Source organism: Equus asinus, chromosome 7 (assembly GCF_041296235.1).
Source record: "Equus asinus isolate D_3611 breed Donkey chromosome 7, EquAss-T2T_v2, whole genome shotgun sequence".
Classification (NCBI taxonomy): Eukaryota; Metazoa; Chordata; class Mammalia; order Perissodactyla; family Equidae; genus Equus; species Equus asinus.
The window spans coordinates 99793010-99815881 of NC_091796.1; the positions used below are offsets into that span (position 1 = coordinate 99793010).

The 22872-nt window shown below is 47.3% G+C and overlaps 1 protein-coding gene and 1 long non-coding RNA gene across 3 annotated transcripts in view; one reads left to right on the top strand and one right to left on the bottom strand.

Annotated features, from left to right (window-relative positions):
* SERPINA6 (serpin family A member 6) lies at positions 1 to 18459 on the bottom strand. The gene is made up of 5 exons (XM_014832139.3): positions 18319 to 18459; positions 9629 to 10257; positions 4494 to 4764; positions 2268 to 2385; positions 1 to 938 (listed from the first exon to the last, which is right to left on the bottom strand). Exons 2-5 carry the CDS (start codon positions 10236 to 10238, stop codon positions 720 to 722), a joined length of 1218 nt encoding a protein of 405 aa, XP_014687625.1. The 5' UTR covers positions 10239 to 10257; positions 18319 to 18459; the 3' UTR covers positions 1 to 719.
* The window catches only part of LOC123287228 (uncharacterized), a 16970-nt gene continuing 9890 nt past the window's right edge, over positions 15793 to 22872 (top strand). The window contains exons 1-2 of one of the 2 annotated variants that reach the window (XR_011504752.1): positions 15793 to 17340; positions 21530 to 21704. This is a non-coding gene — a long non-coding RNA (uncharacterized lncRNA). The remainder of the gene's footprint in view (positions 17341 to 21529; positions 21705 to 22872) is intronic. The other variant, XR_011504753.1, reaches the window with a different exon arrangement.

A 22872-nucleotide genomic window follows, 5' to 3' on the forward strand; every position in this document is an offset into this window, starting at 1 on the left:
TTATTTTTGATTTAAACTGTTAATTATATTTTAAAGATATTTAAAAAATATTCTATATCTATCGATATATTTATCCTTTCCAGTGCTCTTCATTCTTTTGTGTAGGTCCAAATTTCCATCGAGGATCATCTTGTTTCTGCCTAGAGAACTACTTAAAAAATTTCTTGCACAACCAGAGGCACTCACAACTAGAATATACAACTATGTACCGGGGGGCGGGCTTTGGGGAGAAAAAGAAGACAAAACATTTCTTTAGTGAAGCTGATAAACTTTCTCAGTCTTTGTCTGAAAAAAACTTTATTTTGCTTTTATTTTTGTAGGTTTTTTTTGCTTCTTGAAAGATAACAGGACATTCCCCGCCCCCCCCCCCCCCCCCCAGCACTTTAAAGACGTCTTTCCATTATGTTTTGGCTTGTATGATTTCTTCTTTTTAAAGTTATTGTCTAGAAATAATTTCAAACTTACAAAATAATAGTTTCCATATGCCCTTCACCCAGCTTCCACATTTTACATAAGTACAAGGATCAAAACCAGGAAATTACATTGGCCCTATATTATATTAATATTATTCAAATTTTGTCAATTGTCCCATCCTTCTCCTGCAGCACACTTGTCATCAGTTACAGCGACAGTTGTTTATTACAAGAGGAGGACCTGGAGAAGACTGGGGGGAGTCTCCCGCTGCCAGAACATTTCTGAGGGGTCCTCAGTGCCCAAAGTCAGACGGCGGGGTGGCTCCTGGGGGCGCGGCCCTCGGCCGGATTCACAACCTTGACGAGGAATAGGCTGCTCCACGTGAAATGGTCGAAGACCAGGATGATGAAGGGCCGGTTGAAGCGGATGGTGAGAGGCTTGGACCCCACGTTTGGGGGGATCCCGGTGGGGGCAGCTGACTCCTCGCCCTTCTCATCGAGGTGCAGCGCGGCCTTATGGACCACCTATTGCGTGTGGACGGAGGTGGCGATGAGCACCTGCCGCGCGCTGGGAGCTTTCCACGCCCCCTCGCTCTGGCTCCTCCCACCCTCTGTTTTCTGGATGGCGAAGCTGAGGCTCAGAGAAGGTCGCCTGCTGGGCTAAAGCCGAGGGGTGACCGCCTCCAGAACCCGGGCTGCACCTGGACTCTCTCCCTGGAAAGCCGGCAGGGGGAGCCCACTGCAAGGAGGTTAAGCGTGTCGCCGCCCGAACTGGGCTTAAGCCTCCATGTGGAGGGTTCCTCACTGGGTCCTGGGCTGGCAGACGGAGACCTTCCCCTCTGCTGGGTAAATGCTAGGGTTCCATTTATGCAAAGTGCTCGTGCCGACTCTGCACGGAAAAGGGTAATCTCTGATTGTTGAAACGCTTCTTGTTGTGATCAAAATTAGAAGGAAATCAGCAAAACGCTTGAGTAGCTTGCATCAAAAGCCTTGGATCAGAATCAGAACTAGCTAATTAAATAAACAACACCCTATGGGGGCGGACTCTCATCCCCTCGACAGCCCTGAGCCGCTCCGTAAAGAGGCACACAGCTCCAGGAAGAAGCTGGGATAGGAACCCCTGCCGCGTGTTTTAGGAATGTGAGGTTTTGAGTCAAATAGACCCTAGCTCAGATGTCAGGCTGATATTTACTAGCTCGGTGAGTTATTTACCCTCCTGAGCCAGAGACTCCTCCTCTGAGAAATTGGGATAACACTCACCTTATAAGGAGGTGGCTGTACTGACTCAGTCCTTCACACACCGTGCATTTTCCCGAGCACACGCCATGTGCCAGGCTGCACAGTAGTTAGGGTCAGTGCTTGAGGGAGGGGTTGCCGCCACTACAGCTTTCTCCTGTCCCCTCTCATTTTGTCACCCATGAGACTGTAAGATCTTGTGCGGGCAAGGCCACGTCTGAGCAAGGGGAGGCATGCCTAGTGCCTAGCACAGTTTGGGGCACACAATAAACGTTCAATAAATGCTTTCATAAGGAATGAATGAATCATCTTCAGTAAAGCTGAAGCTGCTCACAGGCCTGCCATGATGACTTTGTTTTATACAGTGCCCCCTCTGTGTGGCCTGGCGGAATGGGTAGATGTCCGGGCTGCAGCCCTCCCTTGTCACTAGCTTCCTGTGTGACCCTGGGGACGTCTCACTTTCTTGCTGAGCCTGCACTGAGACCATTGTAAGACTTGGACAAGCCTTGGAGCTCTGAGCCTGGGGCCTGGAGGCCTCCTTATGAATGGGCTCCGTGTTGCTCATTGTTATTTATATTGTGAATTTGGGGAAAAAAGATGGGCTCTAGAGGCACTTACCTTCAGCCGGCCCTCTTGGCTGATGCCTGAGAAGTCTGCAATGCCCCTGTCCCTCAGGATGTCCCCGAGGTCATAGGTGCTGGAGAGGAAGAGCTTCGGGACATGCAGGTCCACGTGGCTGCTCGGGTGTGGGAAGAAGATGGGCTTAGCCCTTCCCGGGCTGGGCCTGGCCAGCCCGACTCTCATTTACCCTGTGATCCCTCCAGACCCTGCCTCCCAGCCAGACATGCTCTTTGGGGACGGGGAAGGGACAGGACGAGAGCCAGTATTCGCCTCTCCCTCCACCACACAGGCAGCTTCCTCTTTGAGCCTCTGAATTGCAAATTCTTTTCTTCTCAGATCTTTCTTTGAGTTGATTCCACCTGTGATACAGCTGGACCACTGGACATTGAAGAAAAGGGTCCCTAAAGGAGTCCTTGTGGTCCCCCAAGCACCCCCTGGCAGATGCTGGGGAGCTGAGGGAGCACCTGGCTGGGAGCAGGGGTCCTGGCCCCAACTGTGCCACCAATGCTGTGTGGCTTTAGCCAAGTTTTGTCCTTCTCTGTGCTGGTGTCCTCATCCACACAGCAATTCCACATTGGACAACAAGTGCCTCCCTCAGGGTCCTTCAGCAGTTTCCACTGGCTAAAGCAGGTTTCTAGAAAGGTAAGTGGAGTCAGCCTGGGCTGGGGTGGGTACTGCACTTTTTTACATATCAAGGCAGCAGTTTCACTGAAAAATTTCTTCCTTTTCCTGATCTCCAGAGGAAGAGAAGATGCCGGAAACCCTGCAGCTGAGTGAGGGGTGTCAGCGAAAGGGCATGGGCTGGCCAGCACGGGGAGAGAAGGCAGAAACCTTCTCTTCAATGAGCAAAAGTCGTTTTGGGAGGCCCGGAGGCTGGCAAACAGCCAAGCTGAATTTGAAGACTTACTACCCGAGGGGAGCCCAGGAGGACTCGAAGCTGAGCGGGACGTGTCTGTCCCTTCTCTTCTAGATGGGAAATGGCAGCTGAGAAGAAGGGAGACGGACTGACTTCAAGAGCCTGGCGGATGTTCTTTACCTTCTTTATCTCATGCAGTGTGCGCGCCTTGGCAAGCACTGTGTCCCGCAGCCCCTGCCCCAGGGCCCTGGGGCACAGTCAGACGTCCCTCCACCGCCACCAGCATCTCACCCACTTACACATCTCCTTCCCTCTCTCGCTCTGACTGGGCTGACGTCATTGTACCACTATTAACCCCACCAGGATCTGTTCTCCACTCCAGAAGGCGTGGCTTTGAGATCTGCTCTTTGTCTTATTCACCATTCTATTCTTGTGGCTAGCCTAGTGCATGGCACACAGCAGGGGCTTCCTTTTATAGTAAATGAATGAATGCATGAATGAATGAAATGGCACCTGCCCCGTGAGCCTTCCTGATCCAAGGGCCCTCTCCCTCCCCTGCATCCCCTCAGCCCTTTAACTCTGCACCCCCCCCCCCCCCGACCCCCGCTGGCGTTATTCTGAAGGCTCTGCACGGAAGGTCTCTCCCTCCTCCAATGGGAGGATCAGGGTGGGGCACACGCTTGACCATAATTTTGATTGTCCTCTAGCTCAGAGGTGCCTGGGGGAAGATGAGCGCGTTTGTTCATTCTGTCATTCATCCGTGCATTGCTGGTTCATGCGCTCAGTCAGCCGTCCCAGAGCGTGTGCTCCTAGCCGGCCCCTTGCTTGGGCCTGGGATTCACTGGCTGGTTCTCCTCCTGGTCACCGGACGGTCAGCGCACACCCCTCACTCTTCTTCCTGGCTCCCTTATTACTAAGGCAGGTCCTTACTTTCTTGCTTATTTACCGATGGATTGAAGAAGAGTTAGACCCTCTGAGTGACTTAAGAACCATTCACAGGCTTTATGTTGGTTCCATGATGGACAGAGTGGTCATTTTTGTTATATTTTTTTTATGAGGTCTTTCATGAATCTTGAGCTGTGCTGGCTTTCAGGTAAGCAAGATAATAAAGTGGATAAGTGGGATGCTGGGTGGTTGGTGGACTCAGTTTAAGAAAATGATGCAAAAATGTGGTAGTACAGAGGGTGGTTATCAACCTTCCATTGAAGGGGGACCTCTTTGTGGATTACCCCTGAGTGTCTCAGTGTCAATCAACCCATGGATAAATAAGTGTGACCTCTAGGTCAGAGAATCTTGTGGCCTTTCAGGACCCAGCAGACAGGAAAACAGTGAGCCCTGAGTCTGGGGGAAGAAGGACGGAGGCTTACCTTCTGGTCAGGGACATCTCCCACCTCCCAAGGGTGCTCCGGCTCAGCGCGTCGATGACGATGTCTATCTTCCCCTTCTCTGGAAGGATGAAGAAGACGGTCCCGTTGCTCGTGTAGTCCAGCTGTACCAGCTGGCAGGAGAGCACGGGGTCATTCAGGTAGTTCATGGTGCTTGACTGGGACATCATGGGCACCTTCACCACAGTTGTCTCATTCACATAGAAGTCCTCCTCCCTGGTGCTTTCGGGGTTGAAGGGTTGTGCCCACGCGCCTGGGAAAAGGAGGGAGAGGAAGGCAGGAGACGGGACTGTGAGAGCAGAGGAAAATGCAGCTTGGGGGCAGCAGAGCGCCAGGGGTAAGTACTAAGCAAGTTACACAGCAGCCCCCTTGCCCGGGAAGGTCCCCACCAGAGCTGCTAGAGCTTCCTGGTCAGATGTGAAATTCCCAGAGTTTTGAAGCCTGTTCCATCCTCCTCCGCCCTTGGAATAGATTGAGGATTCTCTCTGCTTCTGAGATTGACTTCCGATAATGGAAGGAGGTGGGGAACAAGAGAATGCTGGCCCCAGGATTTGGCGGCAGGATTGAGTAAACCAGACGTCATTTCGCCGCCCCCACTCTGGAGTGGACCCTGGATGGGAGGGCTCTGGAAGTGCTGCCAGACCTCAGGCTGTGAATTCAAGGTCCCTGGTCGGTTTCAGGGACCAGGACCATCCATTCCATCCCCACCCCCTGATGTCCTGGCCACAGAAGCGTAGCAGGAAGTCTGGCTGCCCAGTGAAGTACCCCCTCCCCTGTGGGAGGCTCCTGACCTCCTTCGTGGCCCGAGGGCTCCACCGCATTTCTTAGGGGCAGAGTCAGGGTGAGAAGATCCCTTCAAGTCTCAGGCTCCCACCCCCCAGCTGGACTCAAATGCCCCCTATCATGTTCCGCGATATCATCATGCAATCTGTTTGTTCCCCTTGTGACAGGGACCTCACTACTTCACAGACGGGACTTTCCACTGCTGGTCAGCTCTGATGGGAAGAAAATTGCTCCTTAGATGGAGCCAAAGCCTGCCTGCTGAGCCCTCCGGCCCTTCTGGGCTTATTCCACGGGACCCCGAGTGTTCTTGCAGGCGACAGAGCTTTGGGTATTTAAAGCCATGGGTTGAGTCTCACCAGGGCCTCCTCTGCTCCAGGTTGAGTCTCCCCAGGTTTGGAGATGACTGAGGACCCTGAGTCCAGCAGCTCCCAGGTGTCCTGGCTGCCCTTGACCTCAAGCCCAGAAGTCCTTGTGAGGTCACTTTTTCCCAACTGAGGCTGCTGGAAGGTGGCCAGAGCGTAGCTCCAGGCGGACCCTTCTCCATCCCGCCGCCTGCGGGATCTGTAGACCGTGAGGCCAAAACTCTCGGTTCTGAGCCAGCCTCAAGCCCCCTATGAGGGCTGCCAAGGGCGCCAACAGGTTGAGGCCAAAGGATATAGGGAAAAGAGCTTTGGCCGTGGATCCTGGAGACCCAGGAGCTGTGCCTGGTCCATCCCTCATGACTGAGTGCAAGGTCACAGTCTCGCTGACTCACAGCAAGTGAGATAATTTGCAAGTTCTCGAGCTATCCCCCAGAGGACGTCAGGGATCCTCAGGACTGAAGGGGGTGGCGCTTTGTGGCTAACTTGTCCAACTCACAATAAAAAAAAAATGTGGATAAAACACCTTTCAGTGTTAAGTTTTTCCTCCTTAAAAGTTTGCTGCTTGTTTTATACTGAGAATTTCTTCATACATCCAGTGTGGCACAAACCAACATACAGAATGGAGTCTAACTTCTACTTTAAGGGACTTCTTCTTGAAAATTCTTGGGCTAGGGAAACTCGTGGTAGAGAAACTTAAGAATTTTGGGGGCGTGTCTGAGAGAGCAAGGGTGATTCCTCTGGAAAATCTTTTAACAATGTTTTTAATTTCCTTACAAAGACCCGTCAAGATAGCCCACTGAGTACAGATCAGGCCTCTCCCTACCTGCCGATGTTCAAAGCCCCTCTGATGTTACTACCAGGAATTATTGTTCCCCATCAACTCTGCCCCACTCTGGTCCTGAGGATGCTGGCAAACTGTGAGAGAGGAGCCCTGTCCCAAATGATGCCTTGCCAGCACCTGTCCCACCAGCCTGCCCACAGGTGCTTGGGCCCCTCTTGGGATCAGGAGGGCCCTCCCTGTACCTGGGTTTACTGCGTCTTTCTACTGTGTTGCCAGAACCTCTATTGAGCTCCATCCATGTGCCGAGCACTATGCAAAGGCACTGGGGCCCCCAAACATACAAGGATGCCATACACAAGGGTGCACAATCTAGTGGGAGAGATGGCCTTTGGAATTCGTGGGAGCACTCAGAACCATTTCTGGGCAGATGTTCCCAGACTCCTTGGCCCTCCCACTGCCAGGTGCTGAGAAGGCTACTTTTCATTTAGAACTACAAAAGACTCCCAATATCCAAAAGGATCTTGAGAAAGAGGAACAAAGTGGGAGGCATCATACTTCCTGATTTCAAACTATATTACAAAGCTATAGTCATCAAAACACTATGGCGCTGGCATAAAAGCAGACACACAGATCAATGGAACAGAATTGAGAGCCCAGAAATAAACGCATGCATATAACGGTCATCTAATATTTGATAAAAGAGCCAAGAATACTCAAGAATACTGTATGGGGAAAAGATAATCTCTTCAATAAGTGGTGCTGGGAAAACTGGACAGCCACATGCAAAAGAATGAAACCAGAACCCAGTCTTACACCACTCACCAAAATTAACTCCAAATGGATTAAAGACTTAAATGAAAGACCTGAAACGATAAAACTCCTAGAAGAAAACATAGGAAAAATCTCCTTGATATTGGTCCTGGCAATGATTTTTTTTGGATATGACACCAAAAGCACAAGCGACAAAAACAAAAAATCAACAAATGGGACCACGGCAAACTAAAAGGCTTCTGCACAGCAAAAGAAACCACCAAGAAAGTGAAAAGGCAACCCATGGAATGGGAGAAAATATTTGCAAACTATCTATCCCTCACCCTCGCTCCCTCCAAGGAGGGAGGCCTCTGCCAGGTGGGTCCCCAGGAGAATGGACAGAGAAAGACCACGAGGCAGGAGGAGGTGGACTCCCCGAGAGGCGAGGTCAGTCCAGGTAATGTATTAAGAGCTGGGGGAGGGAAGCAGGACAGTTGGCTAATGGGAGGCCCTGAGCGAGGGCTGGGAGGAGAGAGATGGGCGCGTGAAGAGTCTTTGCTGGGCGTTATGATTTGGGTGATCTTTAATGTTGTTGAGAGATTCATGTTAAATATTATAATTACTTTTTTTTGGTGCTAGTCCACCTGCATTTCTTTGAATATGACTGCTTAACTGAAACAACTTGGGTCCGCGGCTACCTGTCCTAACACGATGATTGTTCAAATGAGAGGCAGGAAAAGTGCTGAGGATGCCTATGAGAAACAATAATTTGCCTGTGGGAATCAGAGGAGGCTCCATGGAGGAGGTGACTTTTGAGTCAAGATTTGTAGGGTAAGAAAAAGTTTGAGGCAGTCAGACAAGTTGAGAGAGGGCTCAGGGGACAGAAAGGGCATGGGCTTTGTGGCAGATAGAATGGCCTCCCAAAGATGTCCATGTTCCAATTCCTGGAACCTGTGAATATGCTATGTCACGTGGTAAGAGGAAATTAAAGTTGCTAACCAACTGACCTTGAGATGAGGAGATTATTCCGGATTATCCAGGTGGACCCAATGTAATCACAAGGGTCCTTCAAAGAGGAAGAGGAAGGCACTAGGATCAGAGACAGAAAGGAGACGTGGTGATGGAAGCAGAGGTTGGAGAGAGGCGATTAAGGCTTTGAAGAAGGAAGGGGCCGTGAGCCCAGGAATGTAGGCAGCCTCTAAAAGCTGGAAAAGGCAAGGAACAGATTCTCCCCCGCAGCCTCCAGAAGCTGCCCACAGCTTGACTTTAACCCAGCATGACCCATTCTGGACTTCTGACCTCCCGCATTGTAAGATAATGAATTTGCATCATTTTAAGCAGCAATCAGGAACTCATACAGGCTTCCATGGGGACAGTCAGGCTCAAGGACGTGAAAGGAGTTCAGTTGTGGTTGGACACTGTGTGTGCGTGTGTGTGTGTCTGCTGTGCGCTGGGGACTTGGAGGAAGGAAAATGTTGAGACATGAGGCTGGAGAGGACAGAGAAGAGGTGATTCTAGGCCGGGGTTTCCCAACCTTGGGATATAGCCATGTAGGGGCAGAGAGCATTGTTGGGGGGCTGTCCTGTGCACTGTAGGATGTTGAGCAGCATCCCTGGCATCTACTAGATGCCAATAGTGCCCATTCCTCTAGCTGTGGCCCCCCAAAATGTCCCCAGACATGGCAAACGTCCCTGAGGGCGGATGGAGCAGGGGACCACCCTGGGTTGAGAACCACTGCTATGGTAAGGAGTTGAGACTTTATTCTCAAGGATAACGTATCCCCGAATTGTCAGCTCACACGAGTAATTGGAGGAAGGGGCCTTGTTAAAGACACAAATGCTAGGCCTTTCCTGAGGAGGTGTGGCTTCAGTGGGTTTGGCGCGGGCTCTTGGATATGTCATTTTAACAAGTCTCCCTGGTGACTTTGATAAACAGGTGCTTTGGAAAACCCTGCTCCCAACTGGTGTTGAGGGACTGCCGTTGGGCTGAGGCAGGACCTGGTCAGAGCTGGCTGTGAGCACTCGGAAACTGCGTGCAGGAGAGCTTAAGGGCCGTCTAGGAGCTCTTGAGGGTGGGGATCTGTGTGGTTCTAGGCTGCATTTCCAGCCCTTGGCCCAGTGCCTGACTCACAGCCAAGACTCAGCCAATATTTCTAGACTGCGAGGCAGCCAGGCTGTTCCTGGTTACACGTTTGGGCCTTGAACCAGCCTGTGAGAGCTTGGGCAAGTTGTGCAACTCTTCTGGGGCCATTTTGACCTTTTGTAAGATTATCTAGTTCTACCTTCCTAATAGGATTAGGGGAAAGACGGAGACTCACAGACATGCCTGTGCTTTGTAAAATCAAAGGCTTTGCCCGAGAATGCATCCTGGGTTTGGATAGCTGCTACTATTCTTGGCAGTGGTGGATGGGGCCTTGTCAGAATGGGATGGATATGGGATACCTTTGAAGAAGATGTAGTTGACCAAGATGAGCGTGGCTGGGCTGTCCAGCTCCAAGAACAGGTCCGCGATTTTCCCCTGTGTCTTATTCTTGAGATACTCGTTGATCTGTCTGCTGGCTATGGCCTGGTCCTGGAAATCTGTAGCTAAGGCCTCTAATTCATAGTAGCGCTCGGTGTCTGCTGAGAACGACTCCAGAAGCTCCAAGCTGTGGTCAAAGAACAAGGCATTGCCCATGAGGATGTCCGAGGTGGTCTCTGACTCCACAAGGACATGGTGGAGGTGTTGGAAGCCCTGGTGGATCCTGGCCTCAGACATCTCGGTGAGGTTGAAGCCCAGGCCCTGAAGAAGCCGGATCTGTGTGTGGCCACGGGTGCCCAGGGACAGCATGGCCAAGGCTGTGGAGATGCTCACAGGGGAGATGAAGACGTCCCTGCCAGGAGCTGAGACCACTAGGTGCTTATATAAGCTAAAGGCAAAGTCAACATTGCTTGGAGCCAGGTCCCGGTGAGGGATTCTAATGCTCATATCACCATCAGGATCCTCAGCCTGGATGGTCCAGAGGCCACTGGTGGACAGCCAGAGGAGACAGGTGGACAGGCCAAGCAGCATTGTCGAGGTTGCCTGGGCCCTGAAAAGTTGGGAAGGCTTGTTAGACGACATGGAGTCACCAAGGTAGTGGGGCATAGTGGAATGGTAGCCAGAAGACCCCGTTGAAGACCCTATTCAAGCCCCCGTTCCTTCCTCTGCATTGGCTATGGGCCCTGGGGCAGGTCAGGACCCTGGGCCTCAGTTTCCTCACCTGAAAGTATAAATTATACCTGCTGTGAATTATCAAGTACCTACCAGGAGCCCAACACTGACCTAGGTGTTTTGCCAATATTTTCTCATCTTATCCCCACCAATAAATGAATAAAGTAGATATTATTATTCTGATTTTAGGTAGGCAGAAACAGAGGCTCAGAAAGATCAAATACTCACCCAACTGACACAGTCAAAGTACCAAAAGAAAGAAACCTGGCAACCAAGAATTTTATATCCAGCAAAACTGTCCTTCAAAAATGAGGGAGAAATTAAGACATTCCTAGATAAACACATCTGAGTGAGTTCATTCCCACTAGACCCACCCTGCAAGAAATACTAAAGGGACTCCTGGCTGAAATGAAAGGACACAAGACAGTAACTAGAATCTGTATGAAGTAACGAGATGTCTGGGAAAAGTAAATACATGGGCAGTTATAAAAACCAGTATTACTGTAATTTTGGCTTATAATTCCACTTTTTATTTTCTATGTGATTTAAAAGACTAATGCATAAAAGCAGTTATTACTCTACATTTCTTTGGACACACAACGCATAAAGATGTAATTTGTGGGGATGTGAGGACAAAGCTACAGAGGAGCAGAGTTTTTGTGTGCTGTTGAAGTCACGCTGGCATAAAGTCAAATTAAATGTCATAACTTTAAGATGTTCAATGTAATCCCCATGGTAACCAGACATAAAATAGCTATAGAATGTGAACAAAAGGAAGTGAAAAGAGAATTAACATGTTTCACTACAAAAAAGCAAAAGAAAACATGAATGCAGGAAACAAAGGACAAAAGTCTATGAGGCATATAGAAAACAAATAGAAGATGGCAGAAGTCCCTTCTTGTTAGTAATTACTTTAAATGTAAATGAATAAAATCCTCCAATCAATAGATAGAGATTGATAGAACGGCTTAAAAAAACAAACGAAAAAACAGGATCCAACTACATGCTGACTACAAGAGACTGATTTTTAGATCCAAAGACACAGATATAAAAGTGAAGGAATGGAAAAAGATATTCTATGCAAATAGTCACTGAAAAAGAGTGGGAATGGCTATACTGGTATCAGACAATACAGATCTTAAGTGAGAAGTTTGCAAGAGACAGAGAAGGACATTATAATATAATAATGTATATATGTATATATATAACAATGTATATATGTATAATAAAAGGTTAAATACAGCAAGAAGATATAACAATGTATACCATTTCTAAACATTTACACACTTAATTACAGATCCTCAAAATATATGAAGCAAAAATGGACAGAACTGAGGGGGGAAATAGTCAGCTCCACAAGGACGGTTGGAGACTTCAATGCCCCACTCTCAATAATGGATAGAACAGACAGAAGGTCAGTAAGGAAATAGAGAGCTTGAACAATAAACTAGAGCTTTCAGACATAGACAGAACACTCTACTCAACAACAGAATACACAAGCTTCTCAGGTGCACATGGTACCAGCTGCAGGATATGTTAGGGCACAGGTCAAGGCCCAGTAGATTTTAAAAAGAGATATTAGCTAAAGTGTCTTCTCTGACCATCAGAGGATGAAGCTGGAAATCAATAACAGAAAGAAAACTGGAAAATTAACAAATTCGTGGATATTAAATAACACACTCAAACACCCAATGAATCAAAAAGAAATCACGAAGGGAATTAGAAAATGTGTAGAGATGAATAACAATGAAAACACGACATACCAAAATGTATGAGATTCAGTAAAAGCTGTGCTATGAGGGAAATTGACAGCTGTAAACACACTGAAAAAGAAGAAAGACCTCAAATCACAACCTTCCTTTACTACTTAAGGACTAGAAAAGAACAAACCGGAAACTAGCAGAAGGAAGCAAACAACAAACATTAGTGCACAGATAAATAAAGTAGAGAGTAGAAAAACTAGAGGAAACCAATGAAAGCAAAATATATCTAAGCAATAGAGTATAATATAGCCTAATAATATAATATAATATGCAGGCATACCTTGCTTTATTGCACTTTGCAGATATTGTGTTTCTTTACAAGACCTTCCACCAGCAAAAAGATTACGACTTGCTGAAGGCTCAGATAATAATTAGCATTTTTTAGCAATAAAGTTTATTTTTTTTAAAGATCGGCACCTGAGCTAACATCTGTTGCCCGTCTTCCTCTATTTTGTATGTGGGTTGCCACCACAGCATGGCTGCCAATGAGTGGTGTAGGTCTGCGTCTGGGAACCCAGGCCACTGAAGCAGAGTGCACCAAAGTTAACCACTAGCCACTGGGGCTGGCCCAAACATAATTTTTATGTGCACTGTGAAACAAAGAAACTCACGTGACTTGCTTTATTTCAATATTTGCTTTATTGTGGTGGTCTGGAGCTGAATTCACAACAGCTCTGAGGTATGCCTGTAATATAACAAAATATAATATAACATAATCTTCAAAAAATGAACAAAATTGACGAAGCTTTAGCAAGGGTGGTTCTACATGCAAACACTGATTGATGTAACACACCACATTAACAGAATGAAGGAAGCAAACCACATGACCCTCTCGATTGATGCAGAGAAAGCATCTCACAATTCAACACACCCTTTCATGATAAAAACACTCAACAAACTAGGAATAGAAGGAAATTACCCCAACATAATAAAGGCCATATATGAAAAGCCCACAGCTAACATCATACTCAGTGTGAAAGACTGAAAGCTTTTCATCTAAGATTTAGAACAAGATGCGATGTCTGCTTTTGTCTCTCCTACTTAACACGGCACTGGCTGTTCTAGCCAGAGCAATTAGGCAATAAAAAGAAAAAAAATGCCTCCAAATTGGAGAGGAAGAAGTAAAATTATCTCTGTTCACAGACGACATGATCTTATAGGTAGAAAACCCTGAAGATCTCATGAAAAAAGCAGGTTGGAACTAATAAGCAAATTCAACAAAATAGCAGGGTACGAAATCAACACACACACACACACACACACACACACCAAATTGACCTTGAGAGTATTATTCTAAGTGAAATAAATCAGATGGAGAGAGACAAATACTGTATGATTTCACTCATGTGGAATGTAAAAAACAAAACAAAACAAAAACAAAGTCATAGAAGCAGACAGCAAATGGGTGGTTCCCAGAGCGGAAGGGGGGTGGGGGAGGGTGAAATGGGTCAAAGGGGCCAATTATACGGTGAGGATGGATATTACACTGTTGGTAGTAGGCAGGCTGTAGTTTGTATAGACGTCGAATTATAATATTGTATACCTGAAACCTATACAATGTGATAAACCAATGTTACCTTAATACAAAATAAATAGTATAAAAAATAAAGTTGATAATAAAAAAGATATAAATAAATGGAAAGACATCAGACATCCCGTGTTCATGGATCGGAGGGCTTCATACTGTTAAGATGTCGATGCCACCCAAAGAAATCTACAGATTCAGTGTAATCCTTATCAACATCCCAATGATGTATTTTGCAGAAACTGAAAAATCCATCCTAAAATTTATCTAAAATCTCAAGGGACTGAGAATAACCAAAACAGCCTTGAGAAAGAACAAAGTTGGAGGTCTCACGCTTCCTGATCTCCAAGTTTGTTATAAAGTTACAGTAATCAAAACAGTGGGGAACTGGCATAAAGGCAGACATATAGACCAATGGAATAGGATAGAGAGGGCAGAAATAAACCCTTGCGTATATCATCAAATGATTTTTCACAAGGGAGCCAAGATCATTCAGTGGAGAAAGGACTTTTCAACAAATGGTAGTGGGAAACTGGACATCTATATGCCAAAGAATGAAGTTGGGCCCTTACCTTATACTATATACAAAAATTAACTCAAAATGGATCAAAGACCTAAACGTAAGAGATAAATAAAAATCAGATGAAAACATAGAGTAAAAGCTTCATGATATTGGATTTGGTGATTTCTTGGATATGACACCAAAGGTACAGGCAACAAAAGAAAAATTAGACAAATTGGACCTCACCAAACTTACATACTCTTGTTCATCAAAGGACACTATTAACAGAGTAAAAAGGAAACCCCAGAATGGGAGAAAACACTTGCAAATCACATATCTGATAAAGAATTAATATTCAGAATATATAAAGAACTCCTAATACTCCAGTCCATAAAACCAAAAAAACCATCCAATTCAAAAAAAATGGGCAAAGGACTTGAGTATACATTCTTCCAAAGAAGATATACAAACGGCCAATGCACGTGAAAAGATGCTCAACGTCATTAGCCGCTAGAAAAACGCAAATCAAAACCACAATGAGATCCCACTCATACCCATTAGTGTGGCTATTATTAAAAAAAAAAACCAAAATAAAACAATAACAACAACAGTAAGACAGAAAATAAATGTTGCATGATGTGGAGAAGTTGGAAACCTTGTACACTGCTGGTGGGAATGTCAAATGGTGCAGTTGTGTAGAAAAAGAGTGTGACAGTTCCTCAAATCTTTAAACATGGAATTTCCATTTGATCCGACAATTCCACTTCTGACTATCTGCACAGAAGAATCGGAAGCAGGACTTGAACAGATATTTGTACACACAAATGTTCACAACAGTGTTATTCACAATAGCTAAAAAATGGAAACAACCCAAATGTCCATCAAGGGATGAAAGGATAAACCCTCCTCGGGTCGGGTATTTTGCTAGTATGGCTCACAGAACTCAGGGAAACACTTTTACCAGTTTTACTATAAAGGACACAGTCAAGAATATGAATGAACAGCGAGATAAAGAGATTAATAGGGTGAGGTCCAGAAGGGTCCCAAGCATAGGAGCCCCAGTCCCTGCGGAGCTGGTGAGCACCACCCCTCGGCATCTCACCCAGAATCTCTCTGAACCTCGTGTTTTGAGATCTTTATGGAGGCTTCCTCAGGAAGGCAGGACGGATGGTTACCTCAATCTGCAGCCCCTCTCCCCTTCCTGGAGGATGAGGGGTGGGGCGGAAGTTTCCAAGTGCCCGTCAGGACCTGGGGTCAAAGACCCAATATTAGAATAAAAGATGCTGTTAGTGCTCTTATCATGTAGGAAATTACGAGGGTTTTAGGAGCTCTGTGCCTGGGACTGGAGGCAGAGACCAACATGTCTTTTTTCTTTTATTTCATGGTGGTATATACACACAATGGAATATATTCAGCTTTCAAAAGGGATGACATTCTCACGTGTGCTACAACATGGACGAACCTTGAAGACGTTATCCTATGTGAAATAATCCAGTCACAAAAAGACAAATATGATACGATTCTGCTCGTATGAAGGACCGAGAGCAAATTCATGGAAAGAGAAAGTAGACCAGTGGTTCACAGAGGTGGGGGGAGGGGGGTGGGGAGTCAGCACTTAATCGGGATGATGAAAATGTTCTGGAAATGGATGGCAGTGATGGTTGCACAATAACACGAATTCGCTTCGTACCATTGAACTGTACACTTAAAAATGGTTAAAATAATCAGTCTTTTGTATATTTCACTACAGCAAAAATTTCAGGAAAAAAATTAAATAGAAACCATTAAAAAATGTTTGGTAAGAGCAACTGAAAAAAAAATGCAGCCAAGGTCAGAATCAGTAAGTGGACGCTCTGTCGGCAAGGCCGGTGGTCCTGTGCTTCGTGGAGCCACCTGCATCCCAGTTCCGAAGGGATGCTGCAGCAGACACAGGTGCCCCTGCCCAGCCCCACCTGTGGACGAAGCCACGACGGAGGGGGCCGGGAACCCACAGGGAGACCAGCCCCCTAAGGAGAGCGTGGTGCACTTGGAGTGTGGGGGCCACTGGTCTGTTCCGGAACGTCCCCGAGGCCCTTTCCCTGGCGTGTTCCAAAACCAGAACCTCCTGGGAGACAGGCGCAAACATCCCCTGCTCCCTGAGCCCTCTCTCTACCCTCCCGGCGTGTCCTCCTCCATGTGCTAGAAAAACATCTCCTGCTGGAACTGCCATCCTGAGTTCCCCGCACTTCTGGGCTTTGATGATAGCCCTGTCCCCTCCCTTCCTGGCTGCCTGGCTTTCTGGACGATTCTTTCATTTTCCTGGGTTTCACGGCAGACCACGTTGGATTAAGATCCCAGCATCCCTATTTATGAACTGGTGACGTGGGTGGACTATTTAGACTCTGCCTCAGTTTCCTCAGTGTAAGATAGAGCTAATAATGATGCCCACCTCTGGCCTGGTCCGTTCGACTTTCTGATTTCCCGGGGTTTGTCTCCTCTTCCCCGGTCTCACTCAGTCCACGGCTCAATTTGGGGGCTTGTCGTCTCCCCCAGGATTAGCAGCCCCCCTACCTGGTCTCCTTGCCTCCAGCTCAGCTCCCTCCAACCCTCTCTCCCCTCTGCAGCCACAGGTATCTTTCTAAAATTCAAGCTGAATGGCCGTTCTCCTGCTGAAAATCTCTCAGCGGCCCATTCCTCCCAGGCACGGTTGATCCTCACTAACGTGGCCCAGGGGGTCCTCGTGACCCTGTCCTGGTGACAACCCTGCCCTCAGCCTCAAATCTGGCCCCTTGAAGTTTCAGTCATGGCACTGCTGGGCATCTTGGGGGTTTGCCCTGGCATGCACCATCTCTGTGCCAGGGGCAGGACAGGGCAGGGCAGGTCATTCCCCAATGTTTGTGGAGCCCGGCTCTGGCCTGGGAACTGAGGACGAGGATGGACCTGCCCAGTCCTGCCCTGTGTGGCTCCACTCTTGGCCCTTCCCCTCCCTGCCTTGCCTGGCTCCCTCCCTCTTGTCCTTTGGCACTTAGGTCCTTAGGTCACCACCTCCAGGAAGCCCTTCTTCTGTGCTTCTCTCTGTCACTGCCGCTGTCGGACTGCAGTGAAATCCTTGCTTTAGCCCTGGTCACCTCCACGCCTGTCTTTGACCCTCTCTTGGATGATGACCCCCTGCAGTGCACAACCCGGAGTGAGGTAAGTGGCCCCAGATTTGAGCTCGCCTCTCTTCCTTCTCTTTCTGCTATCTTTGAGATCTCATGCCTTATCCACTCCTGTGTTAATCCTCCAAGATGGAGATTAAAGTCCTGTGTTCACCTCGCAAGACTGTTGTGAACCTCAGCCACAGCTGTGAGCGGGGCTTCTTATGTGACCTTATTTAATGGGTCATCCTGGGTTCCTTGTACGGATGAGAAAACTGAGGCCCGGGGAGTTGGAGCTGCCATTGCCAGCCCTGCAGTCTGACTGCAGAACCGGCCCCCGCCATTCTGCCTCTCTCTACAGAGAGCAAGATAATGAGGCAAACAGCTCTCTGAAAATACCCAGTGATGTAAAAATGCAGTGTATCAATATTGTTCAGGGGTTTCATTTCATGCGAGTCCTCCTTGTCCTTCCTTTCTGAAGTGATGCATGTTGTTAACACCCACCATGTTCTCTATTTTCCCCGCTGCCCCTGTGCCAGGTGCAGTGCGAGGCCCTCTGCATTTAAACCTCAGAGCATGTGGCGTAATGCACATGCATAACTCCCTCCCAATCGCAGTCTCCTTGCCCCGGGTCACTGAGCACGGAGGTGTGTACAACTCTAGAATGCACGGTCTGCGCTGTTCCCGACCCCCACCCCCGAGTCCCCCAGCAAGGGTGCTGCCTTGCGCTGGTCCATCCTAGCTCAAGCCTGAAGCTGTCCTGCTGTTTGGCTGGGCTTAGGAGCATCACCACGGTGATGGAGGGGAATGGCTCTTAGCTGAGTGTCAACCCCTGCAAGGCAGGAAATCAAACCCCTGTGGGTGACCCACAGACTCTGGAAAACCTTCCCCAGGGTTCCATTCTATCATTGCTGGCTGCCTGCATGCTCAAGGCCCCATTACAAAAAAATTAAATCAGCCAGCGGCTGACATAGCTTCCTTCTGGAGGCCGCGCAGGAGAGAGAGGGCTGGAGCGTCCTCAGCTGGTACTCACGGTCTGCTGTGGGCTCAGGCTGCAACTGCTGGCCGGGTCCTGCTGTCCCAGGGCCTGACATGCGTACAGTAAATGCTGGCGGGGCTCCGCGGCTAAATCTTGTTTGCCAGCGTCCCTGCTGGTTAATGGTTAGAGGGGGGCCAGTGGCTTCCACCATTCAGTGGCCCCCTCCCCCAGCCCTTAACCAATGAGAGGATTCCAGGAAATTTGAGTAAACAGCAATGCCACAAATTAACTTTCCCCTGAATTCAATTCCCTGAAGTTTTATTTTTTAATATCAAAATGTGGCTGGATTTGCGTCAGTGTTTGTTTTCGCCCCATGGCAGTTGGCACAGGAGCCAAAGTTGCCCTTAATTAGCACAATGGCGCTGACACCTGTGAAGAACCAGGTGCAAAGCCTGGACTGGTGATGGGTCTGGCAAGGTCCTGCCTTTGAGGCGACCTCCATGTGGTGGGAGAGATAGACACGGAATAAAAACGACCAAATAATCCAGTTTCCCATGGATTAACATTTAATCTCTGCAACGACTTTATGAAGGGGATACTGTTATTATCACTCTTCTTTAGATGAGGGAACTGAGGCACATGAAGCCTAAGTGAGCTGCCCTTGAGATTCAAACCCAAGACTATGCAACTCTAACTTACCCCAGATTTTTATTCATCAATTCTCTTTTGCTGGCAGGAGACAGAGACCAAACTCAAACTGCTTTAAAGCAAAAAAAACATGTTTATTGGGTCTCACGAATGAGAGTTCTGAAGAGTGGAGAGGGCTTCAGGCATGGCTGGATCCAGGGGTCCCAAGTTGGTTATCAGAGCTCTGTCTCTTTTTAAAAATTTGTTCTTAGCTCTGCTTTCTTCTGCTTTCCTGCTTTAGTCTCCTTGTGGTGGCCACCACAGCTCTGCAGTGCAGAGAAACACTGCAGGTGGTTCTAACTGGTTATTTGACACCAGGAGAGAGACACGTTTTTTTTCTCAGTGTTCCTATCAGTGCCCCAAAGGACCCTGGGCATGATTGCCCATCCCTGGACTGATCACAGTGTGCAGTGTGAATGCCCAGCCAGGGTCCTGTGTCTTCTGCTGGGCTAACAGCACCATTACTTCCCGCCAGGGATAATGGGAGCTGTTTCCAGGAGGAAAGAGGATAGTAGGGTCCACAGGTGGGTCTAGAGTTTGGGGGCACTTCAGTTTTATTGATCCTTTTTGGTCTTTTCGAGGATTTTCATCCTTAAGCCAATTTTGGAATTTATATCTAGAAATTTATCTATTTCATCTGTTTTCCAGTTAAATACCATAGAGTTATTCCTAATGCCTCACCATTATTATTTTTAAATCCTTGTCATATCAGTAATTATTTTTAACTTTTCTTGGCTCTATATTTTATTTATGTATTTTCTCTCTTTTTTTTCCTTTGGAAGTCCTGTTAGGGAGATCTAACTAATTAATCTTTTCAAAGGACTAGCTTTTAGTTTTGTTAATCTTTACTGGATTTATAAATCTATATTTCACTGATTTCTGCCTTTATCTTTATTTTTACCATCCTTTCAAATTCCCAGGATTTTTCTCTGTTGCTCTTTCTTATTTTCTTGAGTTAAATGCCTAACTTTCCTATTTTTTTAACATTTCTATTATCTACAGAAATGTATTTAAAGTTAAATTTTCTCATTTAAACACTGACTTAGCTAGTCCCCCAATTTTTGATATTTACTCTTCTCTTTGTCATTATTTTCTAAGTATTTCTTTTTTTAAATCTTTTTTTTTTTTTTTTTTAAAGATTTTATTTTTTCCTTTTTCTCCCCAAAGCCCCCCGGTACATAGTTGTGTATTCTTCGTTGTGGGTTCTTCTAGTTGTGGCATGTGGGACGCTGCCTCAGCGTGGTCTGACAAGCAGTGCCATGTCCGCGCCCAGGATTCGAACTAACGAAACACTGGGCCGCCTGCAGCGGAGCGCGCGAACCTAACCACTCGGCCACGGGGCCAGCCCCTCTAAGTATTTCTTAATTTCCTTTATGGTTTCATTTTTAACCCAAGGGTAATTTAGTAATATGACTTTTAGTTTATTTAGAATTTTAGGCTACTCTTTTGTTATTTTTTGCACTCATATATGGTGTGTGAACTTAGCTACTCGGCCACGGGGCTGGCCCCTAAATGGTTGTTTTAAGCTACTACGTTTTTGGATAATTGATTAGGCCACAGCCCCTCGGACAGCTTTGGGTACCTGGAAGTGGGGTGCTGTGTCACAAAAGCCTAAAAGCGTGGGTTCAGCTCTGGGATCACTTGGCCAATGGGAGTTGGAAGGCCCTATAAGGACTGTTGGTGGATGGCCCGTGGGCCTCCAGGAGGCTGTTGGACTTAGTTAAGACTTGAAGGACTTAAAGGAGAGCGGGGCCAGGTGGCGGGAAGCTGGAGGGAAGAGGGTGCTTATGATGTAGCGGCAGAAAGTTTAGCAACACTGTCACCTGCGGTAACTCGAAAACAGAAAATGTAACAAATGAGCTGGGAGCTGATGAGATTCCAGGGTGACTGTTGGAGGTCTAGCTGGCCTCTTCTTCTTGCTTCTTACAGTAAAATGTGAGAGGAGATGGACAAGCTTAAAACACTCTGTTAAACATAAAAAGCAAGGACTTTCTGGCTCCTCAGCCTCTCCAAAATTCTCAAATTAAGGAGGGATTTCAAAGCAATGATAAATCTCGCGTGGGACAGTAAGGGCCCTGATGTAGACTTCTGAAAGAGCTAAAGTGTTGCCTCAGAGAAAAAGGCCCTCTAACTGTAAGGATTTTCAGGCCAGTGTTCCTCGTGGCCTTACAGGAAGCCAAAAGTAGAGAAAAGGTTATCTTGAAGAGATTGGTGGGTGTGGCCTTCATTCTAATGGAAAGGATTATAAGTTAATTCATGTGAAACCCACAACTAAGAAAAGTAACGCTATCAGCGTAGTCTGAAAGGGACAGGATAGTGCAAAATGATGAGAGACCTTTGAAACCCCAAACTTCTACAAGCAGGAAACAGGCTGAGAAGCTGCTCAGTCACAGACGCGGGCATTTCTCCTGGAAAAGGAAGGACGACCCGAGAGGAGAACCAAGATCTGAAGGGACTAATAAAAAGGTCATAGAGACTTACTCCCGGGAGCGGGATGGGAGTACCTATGGTGTGACAGTATCACAGTCGCACCGTGTTATACTGTGCTGTGGAGGGAAGAGATGACGTATCTCTCTAGTTCTTAGGTCTTCAGACCAAGAGGAGCCGGCCTTGAGGAGCTGTACACACTGAGGAATGATACCCAAGGCCCCTCAGCTGCATTAACCTAAATGATCTGTGACGATTTAAATGAAGTTATCCTGGATTTCAAGGCGATGTTCTAACAGGGTGAGATCTGGGGAGTCCCAGGGGAGGTGAGTGTATTTCTCATGTGTGAGGGAAACGAATTGTTGGGGTCAGAGTGTGGACAGCGGTCCCCGTTCTCCAAGATGGCTGCCATCTGTTCCTTCTCTCCCTGCTGTGCCCTCATCAAGTGGTGAAGTCTGTTCCTCGCTCCTCATGAATCGTGGCTTGTCTTAGTGACTTTCTTGACCTGTAGGTGTGGAGGAAGTGATGTCCTCAACTTCCGAGTCTAGTTCGTAAGAAATCTCGCAGCTTCTCTCTTGGCCTCTTAGAACCCTCTTCCTTGGGGCCCTGAGCCATTGTGTAGGGTGTCCAACTGCTCTGCTAGACAGACTCTGTAGAGAGACCCTTCAACAACATGTGGAGGGAGAGGGGCCCAGCTGAGTCTTGCTTCCCCACTATCCCCACCGACGTGCCACACAGGTGGGTGACGCCATCTTGGATCCTTGAGAGCAGCCCAGCCACCAACTGAATCCTTCTGCGTGATCCCAGGTGATGCTACGTGGAGTAGAAAATCACTCAGGCATGCTCTGCCCGAGTTCCTGACCCAAACGTTGCAAATTATAATAAAATGATTGTTCTTTTAAGCCATTAACTTTTGGGATAGTTTGTTATACAGCAACAGATAACCAAAATTGCTGAGTCATAAACTTACGTTAGTAGAGACTGTCAAACAATTTTCCAGAGTGATCAGACCAATTTGTATTCCCAGTTGCAGTGTATGAAAGATACGGTTGCTCAACTTTCTGGCCAATACTTGGTGTCGTCCATCTTTTTCATTTTAGCCATTCTGGTGGGTGTGTAGTGGTACCACATTGATAAAAGAAAAAAACCCAATGAGGCCAGAATCGATGTGATAGTCACCATGACCACCTCAAGCCTAAACTACTGGCAGAAATAAAAAATTTCATTTTAACCTTGACTATCACCAGATGGCCAGAGAACAATGCAGTCATCTCTCCCCGCAGTTAGGACATTTAGAAAGCCCCGGACACGGATACACTGTAGCTGGGAAGGGCGACCACTCAGAACTGGGCTCAGCTTTAGCCTTGCAAACTCTGTGCTTTCTGCCTTTAAACACCTGCCACCCAAAGACCCAGGTCCGGGGGGCGGGGCTCACCTATCAGCTTGTGGGTTGAGGTGCACTTCTCCAGTTTGCAAACCTTTTTTTTAATAAAG